At 48.2% G+C, this 18,340-nt stretch overlaps 1 protein-coding gene across 1 annotated transcript in view; it reads left to right on the plus strand.

Annotated features, from left to right (window-relative positions):
- The window catches only part of STX18 (syntaxin 18), a 559,937-nt gene that overhangs the window by 277,144 nt on the left and 264,453 nt on the right, over positions 1-18,340 (plus strand). Inside the window, exon 6 of the mRNA XM_069641306.1 lies at positions 13,843-13,961. Coding sequence (XP_069497407.1) covers positions 13,843-13,961 — 119 coding nt within the window. The remainder of the gene's footprint in view (positions 1-13,842; positions 13,962-18,340) is intronic.

Below are 18,340 nucleotides of genomic sequence, written 5' to 3' on the forward strand. Positions count from 1 at the left end.
TGGATCATCTTGCTGGGCGAAGGCTAGGTCGGGATAGATGGTAGGCTCTTCTCCCTTCCTTTCTTCAATGTTAAAGGCTTATCAGATTCCCCAAAGCCTAAGTCACCTCTTTTTGTTTTATCTGGTTCACTTTCTTTAAACTGTGGAAATGGAGCTCTTTCCAAAATTCCTTAGGCAATTTGATCTCCACGACGTACCTCAAAAGGGATTTCACCATGATTCTGTAAGAGAACCTTTACATCTCCCCGGAAGTCGGGATCGAAGACATCTGTTCTGAACTTCCACGCTAGGCCAGATTTTGGGGCGAATCTTATGTTGCACCCCGGAGGGGGGGGCGGTGTATCAAAACCGAGTCTGTGTCAATCTTTCCTCTTTACCCAGGGGGGATAATAGCTTTTCTGCTGCTACAGATATCAAACCCTATTGATTCCTTGGTTGCAAGGGAAGGGTTAGACGCTCTCTGACTACGCTTTTGAAATTGTAGAGTTCCCCAATTAGTTTCAATTGAGTCACATCCCATTCCTGACACCACATGTAAGGAACTCCTGGTGGTGTGAGAGATCCGAAGGTGTCTCCCAATCTTGTCCCGGGGATCTGTCATCCAGGTGGCCAGGACAAACGCATCGCGATTGGATCCAGTTCCTGGGGGTGGATCAGAGCGGGAGGATCCCCTGGATGGGGGTCCTCGGGAGTGGAACGGGAACAGCGATGAGCGAGACGCGGTATTCCCCTTCCTTTAACCCCTCTTCTGTATCCTACTACATAGGACACTCAACCTCTCTACCCCCCCACCTCCCCACACCTTTCTTAAACTAACACTATCGCACACCATGAAAGACAACAGACTAATGTTAGGGCCCATTACCTGACACGTCCCAACACGAAAGACAGCCGGTTTACCTAACTCACTCGCACCTGACGGCCCTTTCCCTTCCCCTCGGGGATAAAAGGTGGAGCACAAGAGCACATGACGAGCAAGGCAGAGAACACGACGAGAGAGCTAACTCAGCATGGAAGCTTAAGAGTGGGAGAAAGATGGAGCGAATTGAGAGGTTAACAAGGAGAGAAGTGACATTGCCCTTTTCACCAGAGGCCTGTGAAACCTCCAGAGAAGGAATCGTAAGACCGAGAACAATAGCCAGCGTGTGTTGCTGCAGATGTCAACGGTACCTGGGCGCCTCCTCCGCGGACAGCCATCCCGGGGAGAGACGCATGGCCCAATGGTACCGGCCTTGACTCTACAGACAAGAAAGCCAAGACATTCAACACAGCCAGTGAGTCGAGGGGAGAGTCGATAAAGAAACCGAACTGTGTTGAACAAAAGTAGCAAGCTGCTGATTAAAGAAAGTACAAATAACTATTGATACGCAAGGGGAAAGCCAGCATAAGAGTCAGACACCACGTGGGTGTTCACTCGAGAAACTCTAGGCAAGTACCCTGCTGTTGAACTAAGGTAATCAGAGGGTCTTGGGAGAAAGGCGAGGAGTGGGTCAAAGTGGTCATACAGGGGTCTTGTAAAATCCTCTGTACAGTCGAAAGCCTTTGATCGACAGATGATTGTGAAACTAAGGGAAGAAAATCCTGCATCGTAAAGTTGGCAAGAGTGAACCTGAACGAGGCATGCCAAGAAAAGGAGGCGAAGTCTGAAGTCCTGATTAACAGTGTGTTGACAAGCGTGAACCCGGCAGAGAGATATCCACAGAGTAAACTGTTTAAAAAGACATTAAGATTTGTGAGTGTTACAGATGAAGAATGTGTTGAAAGTCATAGTGAACCCGGTGGAGGGGAGGCTAACAATCGAGAATGGTCTGAGCTCGAAAGAGGGGGAACCCAGGGGTGAGGAATAATCACCCAAAAGCAAATAAAGACAACCAGAGACACCCTTTGGTACCAGTATTGATCTTTTGGTGCATCAAATTGGGAACTGATCAGACCCTCGGATGCAAGAAGCTGGACCACTGAAGGGCCTGATTCCGATTGAAAGCTTCTTGTGGATCTGAGCTCGATCGAGGGAGATCCAAGGGTGAAAAGACATCACCCGACCTGAAAGGAACTTTTGTTGGTTATTTTGTTGAAGACGTCAGGTACTCAGAGGCAAGAGACTTTTTTTGGTGTAGAAAATGGGCTTAATCAGCAAAGGCCCTGATAAACTGAGAACGGACTGTTCGCTTGTGCTGGAAAAGCTGAAGCGTGTGCTGTGCTCCAGAGTCCTACCTTGTCCCGTGCTCAAAACACGGGGAAGGGAGACCCGACTACTGCATCCTGACTTTTTATTTGTGAACACTTTTTCTTTCCTGTGAACCCTATCCCACAGTCTTTGTTTGTATTTAGCATAAGGATTGGCAATAGTTTTTTTTTTAGTATAGGTCCTTTTATTTGGCAAGACTCCACTATGACTGCTTTATTATTATTTGATGGTCGTAGCTTGCTCCCATCTTAGATTTTGATTTAGATTATGTGTTTTTCTAACCCGCATATACAGTTTAATAAACACCCTTGATATGTGATCACTTGTGTCTGTCATTACTGTTGCCACCATGAGTTCCTTATAGTGGCAAAAGTAAAGACAGACACAAATGATCACAGTTCAAGGGTGTTTATTAAAAAACGATTGCCAATCCTTACAGCTAATTTCAAAGAGTGTGGGATAATGTTCACAAGAAAAAGAAAATAGTGTTCACAAATAATAAGTCAGAATGTTAGCCGGGGGTCTCCCTTCCCCACGTTTTTAGCACGGGAAAAGGCAGGACCTTTGAGCACAGCACACTTCTGGGCTTCTCCAGCACAAGCTCACAGTTCCTTGTATCAATATAAGGGCCTTGTGTACCCAAGTCTCTTTCATACAAAAAGTCTTAGTTCAGAGGCCCTGATGTATTTCAACAAACAAACAAAAGTTCCTTCAGTACATCGGATAGTTTCTCTTCACACTAGGATCCCCCTCTTCTGGGCTCCGATGTGGCTCGCAAATTTGGCTTCCCTCTGTCAGGTTCACGCCTGCCTTTCATTCACAGTGTATCATTCCAGAGTCTCAATTTCCTTTTAAACAACCATTCACTGTGGACATCGCTCAGTTCATGCTTGTCGACACAATGTTCGTGGGTGTATTCCTATTCACCTTGATTGGCAGGCATCCCTCAGCTGGGTTCACGTTTGCCAATCACACAACTCACTTGACGTTCACCATGTGTCAAAGACTTTCGATTGTATGAGGGATTTTACTTGACCCTCGTATGACAACTTTAACACTACACATGGCCTCCCTCACGCCCCCTTGGTATTTGTAGTGTTGTTAACAAAGGAATACCATATACAGTCCTACGAATGAGCACCCACGTGGCGCCGGACCATTGTCTGGTTCCAACTTCCCTCACAAAATACCTCTGTTCGTTATCTTCTTTCTGTATATACAATGTTGCCACTGCAAACTTGGGCTCAACACAGTCTGGTTTGCTATTGCTTGCTTCTGACTCACCAGCTGGGTTGAACTCGTTGGCGTTTCGCTTTGTCGCTGGAGTCAAGGATGATACCTTGATGAGAACAGTCTCTCCCCGCCCTGGCAATCATTGTGGGACGGTTCCATGTACCGTAGACATCCGATACGTTTCTCGCCAGCTGCGACTCCCGGTCTTACGTTTGCTTTCACAGAGGCTTTGCGGGCCTGGGTTGAAAAGGGCGAGGGCAATTCCCTCCTGGTCGTCCTTTCAAATCTCTCCGCCTTTCTCCTCCTCTTGAACTGCCGGTCCGGTACTGCTGCTTCCTCATACATTCGGCCTTGCTCGAAGTGTGCTTTCGTGCTCCGCCTTTTATTCCTGTGGGGAAGGGAAAGGGACGTCAGGTATGCATAGTTATGGTTAATTGCCTGACTCTTCCTCACACTTGTGTTGGGACATGTAAGTTAAACGAGACGGATGTAGGTCTGTTGTCTGTCTCTGTATTGGAAAGTATTTTTGTTATGGAAAACGGTGGGGGTAGAACTTCAGAGTATCCTATGAGGTTGGATGGGGAAAAGGTGTTATATGAAAGGGGGTACAGCGTCTCACCCTTCGGTGTCCCGCTTCCACTCCCCAAGGACCCCCTCATCCAGGTGATCCTCCCGCACTGGTCCACCCCCAGGAACTGGATACCATAGCGATGGCCGTGTCCTGGCCACCTAACTGACAAATCTGCTGGGACTAGTATCGGAGACACCTACAGGTTTCTCACAGACTCTATACATAGGTGGCCTGCTCCATAAGGGATTTAGGTCATTGGTTCCAGCTTCTCCTGTCTGTCATCTTCCACATGGGGTTCTTCTTAGCACGTCATTGGGTGCTGGGTGCCTAATTGCTAATTAAAAGCTCAAATCATAGCATGCCCTATCTGTGCCCTAATGTGGATACTTTTGAGGTAACTCGATCTTAAAAACTCCAGCTCAATCCTAAACGTGTCTGTGCCGTTCCAGTTCTTCGCACCCCAAGCTTAGATTTGTTACTTTCCTTCCCTGGCACCTCGCAGCACAAATCACAGGCACCCAGCATGTTCTGCTATGATCTTTCTGACAAATTGGCGATCTAACAACTTTATGGTCGGTGGTCTGGGACTGACCTGCACTCTGAAATGTTGGGTTCTTGGGTCAGGAGCATCTGGGCACTATACGTTGTGGTTTGGACTGGGGGAGTTCAGAGCCTCGTGCTCTCTTTCTCGTGGGATAACTGCTCACAGGGAGCTCTCCGCACCCTCATGGCCTTGTGGGGCGCATTCTTTCTGGGTTCCACGTTACTACTAGTATGAGACAATGAGAGGTTTATGAATCCCCATGGATTTAGCCTTTCCCACTGCTGCCCAGGCTGCAGTCCGCTCCTGCATTCACACACGTATCTCTGTTTCATGCCCGGGCCTACTGTCCTGGCTGCAGTGCCATGCCTCGATCTCAAGATGGCTGCTGTTTTCTAAGGTGCATTTCCTTTTCTAGTTCAATCTACACCCAGTCAAATAATAATCTACCTATAATGCAGCTTCTGTTGACATACCCCTATAACCTTCCCAAGCATGTGCAACACACTCTTAGGCCTCTGCCGCATTCAAATCCTCTTTGGGGCCTAGGACGATTGCCCACACTTCCTAGGTTCCCCCATTAATTGCCTGGCTACTCCCTCTTCCCCAATAACTCATTTAGTAGTGTGCTGCAGCTGGGATGCCAGAAAATACAATTCATAGTCTGTGAGAGCGAGCCCCCCCTCCCCCTCCTGTTGCCCTCTGCGCAGCGTCGCCAGCGCTACTCTGTGCTGCTTCCCACCCCACATCATGTCTGCTACTTTGTTATTCAGTAGTTTAAAAAAGGGTAGCCTGGCCATATATGGAATATTTGCAAAAAAATAGAGCAACCTGGGGAGGATCACCATCTTACAGATAGCGATCTTGCCCATTAGGGATAGAGTCAGCGGGTTCCAGAATGTTATCCTGTCATCTATTCCCCTGAGCGTCCTCCTGTTTTGCGTTGGTTAGAACCCTTATATCTACGCTTCCCCAGCCCCTGGCAAAACAAGTTATTGGACTTAGACAGGCAAGAAATCGCACTTAGACTAATCGTTATAATGAAAATGGCTCGTTATAGGCCCCTGATTCACTCAATATATAAAACTCGGCATACATAAACAAACATATAATCAGATATATAAAAACATATAATAAAATGGCATCACTGTTAGCAAGGAAGCAGAAGACACCTTCATTTTGGCCACTACGACACTGCTTAGTCCCAGAGCCGGTAGGCGAAAAGATCACTCGTACTAACAGCGTCTGAGGCGGAGCGTCCTCCCTCTCAGCGAGACTGCCTCACCTGGGGGTCCAAGTTCTGTTTGCCACAGACTGTCCTCTTCTTTTTATCGGGGCATGTCCCTGCCCTTCTCAGTTGTGACTACCCTCGGCCGAAGAGCAGATCACAAGTGGAAGGGGCACAGAATGGAAAAAAAACAGTCCGGAGTGGAAAAACTCAGCGCCACTCTCCTTGCATTCATTCCCAGAACTCCTTATCATGCACCTGCAGGACACTCCGAACAAGTCACTACCACAGCAATTCCAAACATCCAAATCAATGCAGAACGCAGTGCTTCAGGAATCCATGCAAATATGTTTTCCCACCAAACCCTGTCTTGATATTGTGTTACTCTGGCAACTAGATCTTTAATACGCTTAATGTTTTTCAATAGATCGGGAATGGTCTCCCAGGTCGAAACAACGCATCCCATCCATTGCTTCACAAACAAAATGATGCTTTAAAAACAAATAATCTATAGCTGCTCTGTTTTGTAAAATAGCTTTCCTAAAATTTCTATTGTCCAGCAACAGTTCAGTCAAAGCTTGCAAGGTCTCATTAAGATCTTTAACTACCAGACAGGCTAATTTAATGATGGGTTTATATCCTCCAGCTGCTAAGCCCCAAATCCTGATAATGGAAATGGCTAATGCTAACACTTCCGCTTCAGGGAGCAAATGCACTTCAGAATTGCAGTCTGGCAATAGGGCAGTATATGAGGCAGCACGTATAGAAGGTCCAATTGCAGGTTTTAAAGGGTACATCATTAAACCAAGACGTGTTCAAGTACATGAGCCACCTGAAATATTAGCAGGAATGTATGAATAAGTGAAGTTCCCACAGGAAAATAACCAACCAGGGGGAAGTTTTACATGGTTCAGGTGGCTAGCAGTGGAAATAGAAAAGTTGCATACCATATCATTTGAAACATTAACACAAACATTTGTAGATCTTGTGCACAATCGTTGCTCAAAATCAGTCCTTTTATCATTCACGTCAATCTTGAGTTGCTGACACTTTCCAATGTAAGACGGATCACTAGTCATTTCATAACAGACTTCTGCAGGAACGATGTCATGTGTCATAATACGGGTTATGTTTTTCCATTTGTGGATAGTGTCAGCAGAAGACTTACAGTATTCATATACCGAATAGGAATTCCGAACATCACTGAATGTTCAACCAAGGAATCATTATGCAAGACTCCAAAAAACTTTCAAAATTGGGGTAGGCGTTGGAATAGCCACAAGGCATGCTGAAATCAGATCTGCACGGCTATGTACATCAGTCAAGCAGAAATGCGAAATGTTCAAGACTCGCTGGGTCAAATAGACCCATACATTTTCAGGTTGTCTGACCTGGGCTGGATAACCATGATGTGAAAAGGATGTCAGAATTCCAGAATGGGGCAAAAGCAAGGCATTATTCTGCTGCCCCCGCCGTTTTCTCAATAGGCTGCGATAAGCAGCAACAGACGCATCCTCCGACGTAACACTGGTAGGAGGAATATCAGTTTTCATCCAGATCCCTCATTCCACTTGGAGAATAGTGACATATGCCACATCTCCAACATGTTCCCGGACCCTCCCGAAGAGACTCCACCGTGCCACACACAGGCACTCAGCATACACAGGATCTAAAATGTCAGAATTCAAAAACAAGATATCAGTGGAGTACGTCACTCACGCAAATTACATTTGTCAGCGGGGAAATGAGTCCATTTCTTTTTCCCTGGTTCCATTACAAGAACCAATTGATCTTTCCTAGATGCAATCACATCCGCCGGGACGGGCTGACCAGTAGGCGAAGTGATCACCTGTACTAACTGGGTCTGATGTGGAGCGTCCTCCCTCTCAGTGAGACCGCATCACCCGGGGTTTCAAGTTCTAACTGCTTGCTACAGAATGCCCTCTTCTCTTCCCCGCCCATCTCAGTCGGCCGAAAGAGCAGATCACAAGTGGAAGGGGCAGAGAGTGGAATAAACCAGTGCCCCTCTCCTTGCATTCATTCCCAGAACCCCTTATTATGCACCTGCAGGACGCTCCGACTCCCTCCCTGTATTTGTCCTTCAGTGGACAACTCTAACTGTTCTCCACAGTGAGTCCACTCAGCAGCAATATTTATGTTATGTGACCTTGCTCTGCTTTCGCTACTGAAATGCTTGTTTATTTTACGAGGCCTGCAGTAACGCAGGCTTTTATTACTGTGGTGGGAGATGAGCGTCCAAAATGGCTGCGTACCGACGCCATGTTGTTTTAGCTCACATTTCGCACAAGCATTACACCTCCCCACATTATACTGAAATGTCTGCCACCAAATGATGGACCGTGATATCTAAATAGCAGAATGATTCCACCTCCCACCGTAACCCCACCTCATGGAGGTCCCGCACCAATTTCCCCATCAGCGTACCCAGCGGAAATACCAGCGACTTATCCTGGCTCATCTTATAACTCGTGAGGCTTCCAAATGCTTCAACACCTCTAACATGTATGGGACATGTACCCTGGGATTTTTCACATACAACAGAACATCATCCGCGTACAGAGAGATGACGTGGTGCTGCAACCCCCCCCCACTCCCTCACCTCGAAGCCTGCGTCTCAGAATTCAGAACAAAGAATTCTTGCCACTGGTTCCAGCGCCAATGCAAAAAGGGCCGAGGACAGTAGGCAGCCCTGACGGGTACCCCTGCCGAGCTGCCAACTACTAGAGACTGCCTTAGCTGTCCTAACCCTGGCTAACTGTTTTTGGTACAACAAGCAAACCCATTGCAGTATATTCGGACCCAGGCCATTCTCTTCAAGTCCCCACAAGAGCTATTCCGATTGCATCAAGTCAAAGGCTTTAACTGTATCTGGGAGAGACCTGCCAGCTCTGCCCTGCTTTCCTGTACCTTCTCTATAACATATTGGAGCCGCTGTAGATTAATTGTAGTGCTCCTTCCGCATACAGAGCTGCATTGGTCATGGTGAATCAGATGGGAGGCTTCCTTTAGGAGCCGGGATGCCAACACCTTGTCCAATATCTTGTTGTCGATATTTAATAATGAAATGGGTCGATACGATCCACAGTGCTGTGGCTCCTCCCCCGTCCCCCAGGGTCTCTTTTGTCAGCTTAACTTCCTCTTCTGTTAGGGGCTCCTCTAATTTCGCCACCACCTCCTCTGCCAAACGGGGTAGGGAGGCGTGACCCAACACATCCCCCATGCGCTCAGAATCCACCCATCCCTCACTTGTGTATAACTGATTATAGTACTGCTGGAAGATAGCGTTAATGCCCCTCTGCGTCCTGATCATGTTCCCTGCCTCATCCTCAATTTGTGTGATCAGGCGATGCCGCTGTTCCCTTCTGTGCAGCCACTCCAGGAGATTCCCTGCCTTATCTCCCTCCCTGTGAACCCTAGTTGTTTAATGTGCAAAATCATGCTTACCCAGTCGTTCCCGAGCCCGTTATTAATTCGCCCTTGCTCATAGGAACTCTGTCCCACACAGTGACCCCATTGCCATTTCCTCCTCCAGCCTCCTGATAGTGTCTTCCTCTGCTTTCAAAGTCGTTATTAGCGTTGAGCAGACCCCATGGGAGGTGGCCATGCCTTTGTCCCTTAATTGTAACTTTGACTGCTTCCCACAGTACCACGTAATCTCTCGCTGATCTCTCTTTGAACTCTAAGTACTCCTCTATGGCCTTTCTGAGCTCTTGCACATAAGCCCCGTCTGTCAGGGCCTCAGCCCATAGTCGCCAGTGGGGATGGCACTCGTCCTCCTCCCCCAGAACATTGTGGCTTTCAAGGGGGCATGGTCTGACAGTGTGCTACCCATCTAGTCAATGTCCCAGAACTGGGGGAACTGCTCCCTTCCCACAAGCAGATGGTCTTTCTGGGAGTAAATCCTGTGTGGGTGGGAGTAGGAGGAGTAGCCCTTCTCGTCGCCCTTACTCTCCCATCCAGAGGTCTGTAAGATCTAAGTCTGTCAGTGCGCGACCCAGGGACTTAGAAGCCAAGGGGTTTTCAACGCTCCTTCAGAATTGACCGATCCATATGAGGTTGGATCACATACTCTCCTATCATGTCAACCACCTCTGGCAAATAAGTATCATTGTCGACATTGGGAGCATAGGAATTAACTAGACATATCTCCCCTCCCCTAAACCTCCCCCCAACAGATTGAGAGTCCTCCCCTCTTCGTCATGTCTTACTTTGTTAACTTGGAGGGGAACCACGTTTGCTATACAGGTTAAGACCTCCCCCTGGCGTATGAGAAATAGGTTGTCCCATATACCTCCCCTCCCCATGCGGTCTTCACTTTTCCCAGCTCTTTCTTAAGATGGTTTTTCTGGAGAAGTACTATCTGTACTCACCACCTCTTCAGGAACCCCAGTACCTCCCGGCACTTGGCCGGGCATCCCAACCCTCTCACAGTCCCCCTTCTCTTTAACAGCTAGTGACCACACGGAACCCAACACTATGTATGCCCTGCTGAGCTGGGACCTCCTTTATCTTCCCAAACCCCTCACTTCTAGCCCACCCCCAAGCTTCACCACAAAGCACCCATAACCAGAAGAACTTTTAACAAACCAAAATACCTGCAACTAGTATATTCCCTACATTCCACCCCCCCTGGGGGAGGCAGACTGTGTGGTTGTGCTCAAGGCAAAATTCAGGCACCACCCCACAAGGGGGCACAAGGCCACTATGCGCTGTCATGGAGGGTTTGTAAATGTAAGAGTGAGGGATCAGTGTCCCTGGCGCTCTCTCTACCTCCCGGCCATGTTCATGCCACAGTGGCGCCTCTTTACCGCTGAACATTTCGGCATCCATGTGTTACTGTGTGATGCGGTATCTTGATCATGGGGTCGCCCCCTCAGGATTTTCCGCTGATCTCTCCTCCGGACGTTCGTCCTCCTTGTGTGACTGAAGGGTCCCATTGTCTGCCACTATAACCTTGCCTGACTCGACCTGGTCGTCGAGGAGTCGTCTCTCTCTCTCGCCTTCGTGGCTCGATCACCCCCGCCCCCTGTTGCAGCGCTGACTATGTTGCTTCCTAGAGGTGCTCACTGACCAGTTGCCTTCCAACTCCCACCACTCCCAGGCTTCCTCCGGGGTATTGCAGCACCAATGCTGTTCACCTTTTATAATTTTAAGCTTTGCCGTATACAGCAGCATGTAGCGGACCTCGTGCTCCAGCAGGACCTGCTTTATCTCCTCAAGACTCTGCCTTTACTGCTGCACCATTCTCGCATAGTCTGGAAAGAACATGGCCCTGGAGCTAGAATGATTTATCGGGCCCCTTCTTCTATCTGCCTGCAGCAGAACATCTCTATCGTGGTAGGTAAAGATGCTAGCCGCAATTGGTCTGGGGCGTCCTCCCGGTATCGGTCTCTATGTTGGCACCCTGTGTGCCCGTTCTACGGCGAACCATTGTGACAGGCCTTTGCTTCCCAAGTTCTCTGGTAGCCACTTTTCCAAAACCAGCTCCACATATTCTCCTTCCGCATTTTACGGGAGGCCCACTATTCTCACTTCTTGAGTGGACCTCCTTGAACTTTAGTGGTCTGCATAACCGCGGCCACCTTCTTGAGGGTCTGCATCTCCCCTCCATCGCTGCAACCTGTCCATCCATTGCCTTCTGCCTCCCTGCTGACTTTTGGATATCTGCCATAATGAAATTCAGCTGTTCAGTTAACATGCCAATTCAGAGCTCCTGCGCCTTCCTGGAGCTCTGCTCCGCCTGTAGGACCTCCATTATTTTGTACTCCAGGTTTATGCCTGGCTATCCTGTGCTACGGGAGGAGGGAGTGAGGCCCAAGGGGTGGGGTGCGGAACCGGCAACGTGAACTTGTCCATCTTGGGCTGCCTGCCCTTGCCTCCAATCATCTAGTCTGGCTGCTGCTTGCCTTTTCTGCTTCGTCTCTGGACAGAGTACAAAGGCAGTGGGACCTACCCTGCAGATGTGGGTGGCGGCCCACACCGGGGGCTCTCAGGTCATTTGCCATTTCCACACCCACACCTGTGCGTCTGGAGGCTCGATCTCCTCTCTTAGGCCAGCTAGGTAAGCCGCAATCATGTTCGTCCGAAGGGCCCTCAACTGTTCAACCTCTTCAGACCTCCTGGTCTACTTGAACAATGTTTCTACACTGTTCCCGTATGCAGCGCACCCCCCTACTTTCACTATCTTCCTGGGTGTTGTTGCCTTGCTGAGTTACTCCCCCTCCCACCCCCCCTCTCAATGTGCGGGGTTCTCCACTGCCAACTCTCCTGGAATCACTGTGGCCATCACCACTGTAGGGGCCCCTCAGCAGACTTTCACACTTGTCTGCTGCCCCACCGGAGCCCGCAAGTGTCTTCTAGTCAGGCAGTCCACCACACCACTCAGTACCTCCTCACCTCTGCCAGGTCAAAGCACATGGGGCCCCTCTAGCTAGCCCCTGCCTGTTAGTTGTACCCCCAGGCTCAGGGGACTCGATCAGCTGCTACAAACCTGCAGTTCCACCATCACAGACTCTCGCTGTGTGTGGCGGTGTGGTTTCCCTCTTCCCGTGGCTCCCAATCTCCACCTGAGCACTCAGCGCTCACTGCACATCTGGTATTCCTTGCTCCACTCAGTGATGGTCGAAGTTGGAGAGAGGCCTGATCACGGTGTGTTGCGATATTTATCTCCGTTGCCGGCGGGGAGAGCGACCGCCGCCCCTGCACCGCTGCGAGCCTGCTGACTCCTGCACCCCCTTCACAGGGTTAGTGGCGATGCCATCTTCCACGGCTTGCCCCCCAGAGCAGCTGCAGTCATGGGCACCCTGTTTCCCGCTCTTCGCAGCGGTCGTTGCTGCTTGCCGTCTCACTTTATGTTGGCCCGGGTATGGCGGGCTTCCTGCCTTCACCGCCTCCGTGCTTTCGGCACCTCTCACCGGGTCACTGCAGGCTTTCTTTCCCGTCGATCAGAGAGCGGTGCCCATTTTACAGCACGGCCAGCTCTCCTCTGTGCCCGCTCTTCTCCAGGGAGTTATCTGGGGAATTCAGCTCACTTCCAATGGGCTCAGTGGGCGCCCCACACCTTCCCACACACGGATCTCTGCTTCAGTCCGGTCGGCATCACCATTACCAAGATTTAGTAAGGATAATTTCGGGCAGTGGTGGGAGCTCCACAGACCTTCCTTCACATGGATCCCCCGCTGGCTGCGCCCCCCCCCCCCCCAGTGAATATTAATGAATAAAGCTGCGCAACCTCATAAAAAATGTAATTTAACTATACTACCAAATAATAAACCCTCACATTACTGCTCAGTAGAAACATGCAATAGAGCAGTAAATAGGATGAGTTATCTACTTAGAAGAGCAGCAAAGAAAGAGGTGTAGGCACAGACAGGACATGACATATGGGCTGTGCTGGTTTGAGATTGGCTGCCGGACAAGGACACAAAACTACAGGGACACAGGTGACCTCTGGGGATTTGTAGTCCTGTGTAGTGGAAGTTTTCTTAGGTTTTGTTGTTTTACTGATGAAAGAAAGAAAGAAAGAACGAGAGAAAGAGAGAAAGGAAGAGAGAAAGAAAGAAAGAAAGAAATATGTAAAACCGAAAAGTTAAGATTTGAAGAAGCTGTTGTGAAGAGTGGCATTAAAGAGTTAAGCATAATGCTCGCCTCCGGTCTTGACATAGAATTTGTAGAATGGCAACATTAATCTGACCTGAATCTTGTGGCATTTTCTGGCCATCATGATGATTCTATTGCCACGATCTGGAATGCTGCATTACTCACATTTTTACATGAGTGTAGTCTCCTTTAGGGACACTAACCCCTTTGTTGCTTCTGTTTGTTTGTTGAGACAGGTGCAGAACATTTTCCCTGTTGCTCTCTGCGGCACCCAGACGTGTACCTCCTCCAGTCTGAGTAAACACTGGTGTTAATATTTCTCCACAAAATAAAAGCATGTATTAGTGGAAACGTGGATGAGCAAAGGAATTGCATCCATTTGTTAATTTGAAACCGGCATTACGGACTTTAGAAAAGAATCTAGTAACACGTTGGTTCACACATGTCTCTCCTCTTTGCAGGTCAAGACTTGAGCCAGAGCAGAGTAAGCGATCTAGCGCAGCATCTTCCAATGAGAGAAGCTTGGTAACCTCTACTGATGCATCTGAAGTGGAACTGACTTCCGACGAGGAAAGCATAGGTCAGACGTCTTAAATTTAAGCTGGTGTGTGCAGTTCAAGAGATCTGAATGTTGTTAGGTGTCACAGTCGAGAATGCTGCAAACCTGTAATTTCATACAAAAAGAAATCCCCCCTGCACCAATGGATGTGTGCAGGGATTGCATCTTTGAATCTATTTCATCGTCATAACCGTTTGCATCTGATTACTGTGTGTAACCTGGAAGAAATGTTTTATCTGCTCCGCCTTCCACCCTTCAAAGGTATATTAAATATAAAAAAACTACAGGTAAACCAAAATAATGCCCTACGAGCAGTGTAAAGGCTCACTGGCTTCCAATTCGGGAAAGGATTATTTTCAAAACTTTGTCTATTACCCACAAATGCTTAAGCAATGCCGCACGCAATACCGGTCTCAGAAAATTGAGGGATCGAAAATTACCAGACCAGTAAGGTCTATCCATGCTCACCGCCTGGCCCTACAAAAAGTGAAAAGAGCCAGAGGAGGTGGGGGGAGTTTACCCACAGTAGCTGTGAACCATTGGAATGCCCTCCCTCCAGAACTAAGAGCAGAGGACTCTTACTGGTCCTTCTGAAAGGCTTTGAAAACATGGCTATTTGCCTAATGGGCCTCTGGTGTCACCCTCTATACCCTGGTCCTGTGCAAACGTTATCTTTTGTTGTTATATCCTACATTGATGTTCATTATGTCTGCGTGTTTGGTGAGGTTTTGTACCGCCGTAGGACGCTGATTTATTTATGTAACTTGTTTGCAACAAATGAAAATACATTTAAAAAAATGAAAGTGTTGAGATAGTTTCAAAGGGATGTTAGTGCTAGGAAATGTGTTTATTATAATAAATACAATAATAGTGATATCACATTTGGCACATTGCTTTGACCATCCCCTTCCTCTTGGCCATCTCTTGGATACAATGATCATGATATTTTTAAATGAGCTCTATAATCCCGGTATTACAATTAATCCGAATGACTTCTGCCTGCATTGCTCACATGTAAAAAGCAGGCAGAAATCCATGGGGATGGATATAGCTGGAGATGTTGGAGGTTTTCCCTCACAATACATGCCCCACTCAGTTGGGGGACTGCTATTAGGCACATGGTACAAAAACATTTGGAGAGCTTGTCTCTTCTTGTTTTTTGCCGTGTATTGTTATTATTTGGGGTGTTTTGAAACACAATTTCTTGATGTATAAGAACCCTACAAATGCACACTGAATTTTAAAAAAATCCAATTTTGATAAACGATCCAAGCGGCCCGATGCAAACCTTTTCTTAATGTAATTCTTTGCGACCTGAAATGTGCGTTTTCTCCTGCTCACCCACAGATAATTACTTTAATGTTAGAGCAAAATCCTGTCTCCGAATTTATGCTGCCATCTAGTGGGTGAAAAACATGCCACCAAAAAACCGACTTGTGGTGTTCACGGAAATCTGGACTGCTTCTCTGATGAAAATGTTGTTTTCTCTTGAAAATTCAAATGAATTGGTGTCTTTTTCGGATATATCTCCTTAGATGAGCTCAAAGGAAAATTGAGCGCCAATTTATATAAAATTCCAAAATAAGCTCTCTTAACAGATATTTTTACTACTAATCCGAGTGGGACCTCATTCTCAATTCTGTGGCACAGATCGGCGCAAGAACACTCCAAAGACAATTCAAGGGGTTTTATTTTGATTTTCGTAACGGGCTTTATGGCTGTAGCTCTGTCTCTCGGTTTGAAAAAGCACCTATTACCTAACTAGCTCTGGCCGCCAGGTTAATAGCTAGTGAAGGTTTACCTCTACTAAGAGCTTCCTTATTCTGGGGCAGAAGTAACTAAAGGCTAGATCTTCATCTATCTAGCCTTCCTCCAGGACTTCCTAGGTGTCCTAAGTCTAACAGAGGTTAGAGCCTATGATGGTATTGGGTCATGCCTTCCAGTCGCTCGGCCAGATGTACTCTTTTCTCTATCATTGCCACATACTCGCCTCTCGATATTCCCTTCCCTCTCTATTATGTTCCAAACTCTACTCCCCATCACTCGCTCTACACTGTCTCCCTCTTCTGCCCCTCCGATGTCTCTCACACCTTTTATGTTTGCCTCCTCCTTTTGATCTTACTTCTGATGTTCTCTTTGCTACTACTCCCTTCTCTATACCACAACTCCTTCCTTCACACTATGACACTCCTCTCCACACTACAATTCCCTCTCCTCATAACGGCCCCCTTTTCTGCTCTACGGCTCCCTTTTCTGCTCTACGGCTCCCTTTTCTGCTCTACGGCTCCCTTTTCTGCTCTATGGTTCATTGCTGTGCTCTACGGCTCGCATCTGTGCTCTACTTCTCACTTCTCTGTACTACCGCTCGCTTCTCTTCTCTACTACCACTCCCTCCTCGTCACTGTCTCCTTCCTCCACTCCACTACTCCACCCTCCTACTCCACATTCCAGTCTACTCAGCCACACTTGTTTCACTCAATTACATCCACTTCACAGTCACTCCATGCACTAATTCACCTAGTTACACTTGCCACACTATCACACATCACTCATTTCGCAGTACTACTTGTACTCACTATCCGATGCCTTACCTGCTGAAAAAAATACTCCTCCACACTTCTTCTTGCCTGTTCTACTTCTGCTGGTCCCTTGGCCCCTGTACCCTCAAATGCCTCTGACCTCACCTGAACAACCCACAACTTCTAGTTTGCTGTCCCTCCTTATATCTTCCTCCCTCTTTCTGGATTGATTCTCTATCTCTGGCCAGTCTGCCCCTGTCTACCTTGCCCAAGGAGGATTACAGACATGCAAAGCATTAGATAGCCCCCTTAAGACCCACCTGTCGTGCCTGGCTTGTTCGGTGTACCCTGCCGAGACCTCTCCTCACCTCTTTCCTTTGATGAGCTGTCTCGGGTTTCTGAAGATTCCTGGTCTTCACCTGGTCTTCCTGACCTCTTTGGCCTTTCTGTCCTTAACTGTTTTCTCCTTTTTGTCATGTAAATAGGGTCTGGGTCCCCCGCAGGCGACCTTTACAGGGACTGAAACCCAAATCAAAGGGAACCCCAGGAAGCCCCGAACCAGGGAAAAAGCCTTTCGGCACCAAAAAACCCTGGTAGTTGAGTTGCACTTGATAACTAAACTGGTCCTTGGAGAGTGTAGTCCACAAGTAAGCTCTGTAATGAATAGAAGGCAGAAGGTGATCTTCACTTTCATTAGGTGTGTAGATTCGTTGGGAAGACGAATAATCCACAGATAGTGTCGTAGCGTTCACTGTTAAGGTACAGAGAACCTCAGAGCTGGTGAACCCCTGCAGGGCGGAGTCGGGAACAAGCAGTAGCAGGAGAGTCGGAACTGGCAATGTCCGATGAAGATGTACAAGCTGGGTAGCCTCCAGACCGGAGACAATTTCCAGGAATTACAGGGACAGAGAAGACTGATAGAAGCCGACAGATCAGCAAAGTAAGAAAAGACTTTAGACTGAATGCCAAAGAAGCTGGATATTCGTGCTGGGCACGGATAGATAAGGATAGTCAGAAAGACTGTCTCTACCGAGTCGCCCGAACCAGAAAGGAAACGTGAGATAAGCGGCCGAAGCCGGGGAAAGAGGAGAAGGCGTACCTGCAACAGAGAATGCGGGTGACAAGGCGGCGGGTGAAAGATAAAGCAGAGAGCAAACTAGAGACATGCTAGAAAGGAATAAGGATAAACCAGTCGCAAGAGACTGGAATTGAAGGACTAGTTAGCAAGGCTAACGAGGCAAAACAAGAGGGAACTGTGAAACACAGCAGCGGGCACCAGGAAAACGGATACAACGCACTGTGCGTACAGCACGGTACGTTGTTATAGGTACGGCAACGATTGTGCGGGGGCCATCTTGAGTGAGGACTACCGTCGTTACAGTTAGCTGTCGAGAATGCACTGTTCTGTGCAGTATGTACTGCAATATGCTGACACTTCCACTTATGCCAGAGTCTCCATGGCCACAGAATGATACCACCCCCTTGCTCTGCACTGTGCTACCGCTGCTCGGCAATGGAGGCTGAACATTGTCCCAGTCCGTACAAGAGGGATCCATCCTGACTGCCCCTGAGATAATTCCTTTGATGGGTTTGTGGGTTTCCTGGTGGTCTAGCGAGCCTGCACCAGTTCCCGCTCCCAGCAGGCTGTGGTTGATATGTGCTGCACAGTTTACTGGGGCACCACATAGGTGCTCTGGCTCCTCACTCTCCTGCTCGCTGATTCTGGCTGTGTGCGCCACATGCGCTAGGATCTCTGCTGGCACACTGGTGTTCAGTCCCTTCAGTACAACCTCTCCCTGCAGCAGGATATTTTCTCACCAGGATGTGGGCTGTTGAATGTTTCCTTCTCTGTGGGTGTTCTTCCACCATAATAGGGGTCAT

The sequence above is a fragment of the Ambystoma mexicanum genome, chromosome 1q (assembly GCF_040938575.1).
Source record: "Ambystoma mexicanum isolate Mex_15411 chromosome 1q, UKY_AmexF1_1, whole genome shotgun sequence".
Lineage (NCBI taxonomy): Eukaryota > Metazoa > Chordata > Amphibia > Caudata > Ambystomatidae > Ambystoma > Ambystoma mexicanum.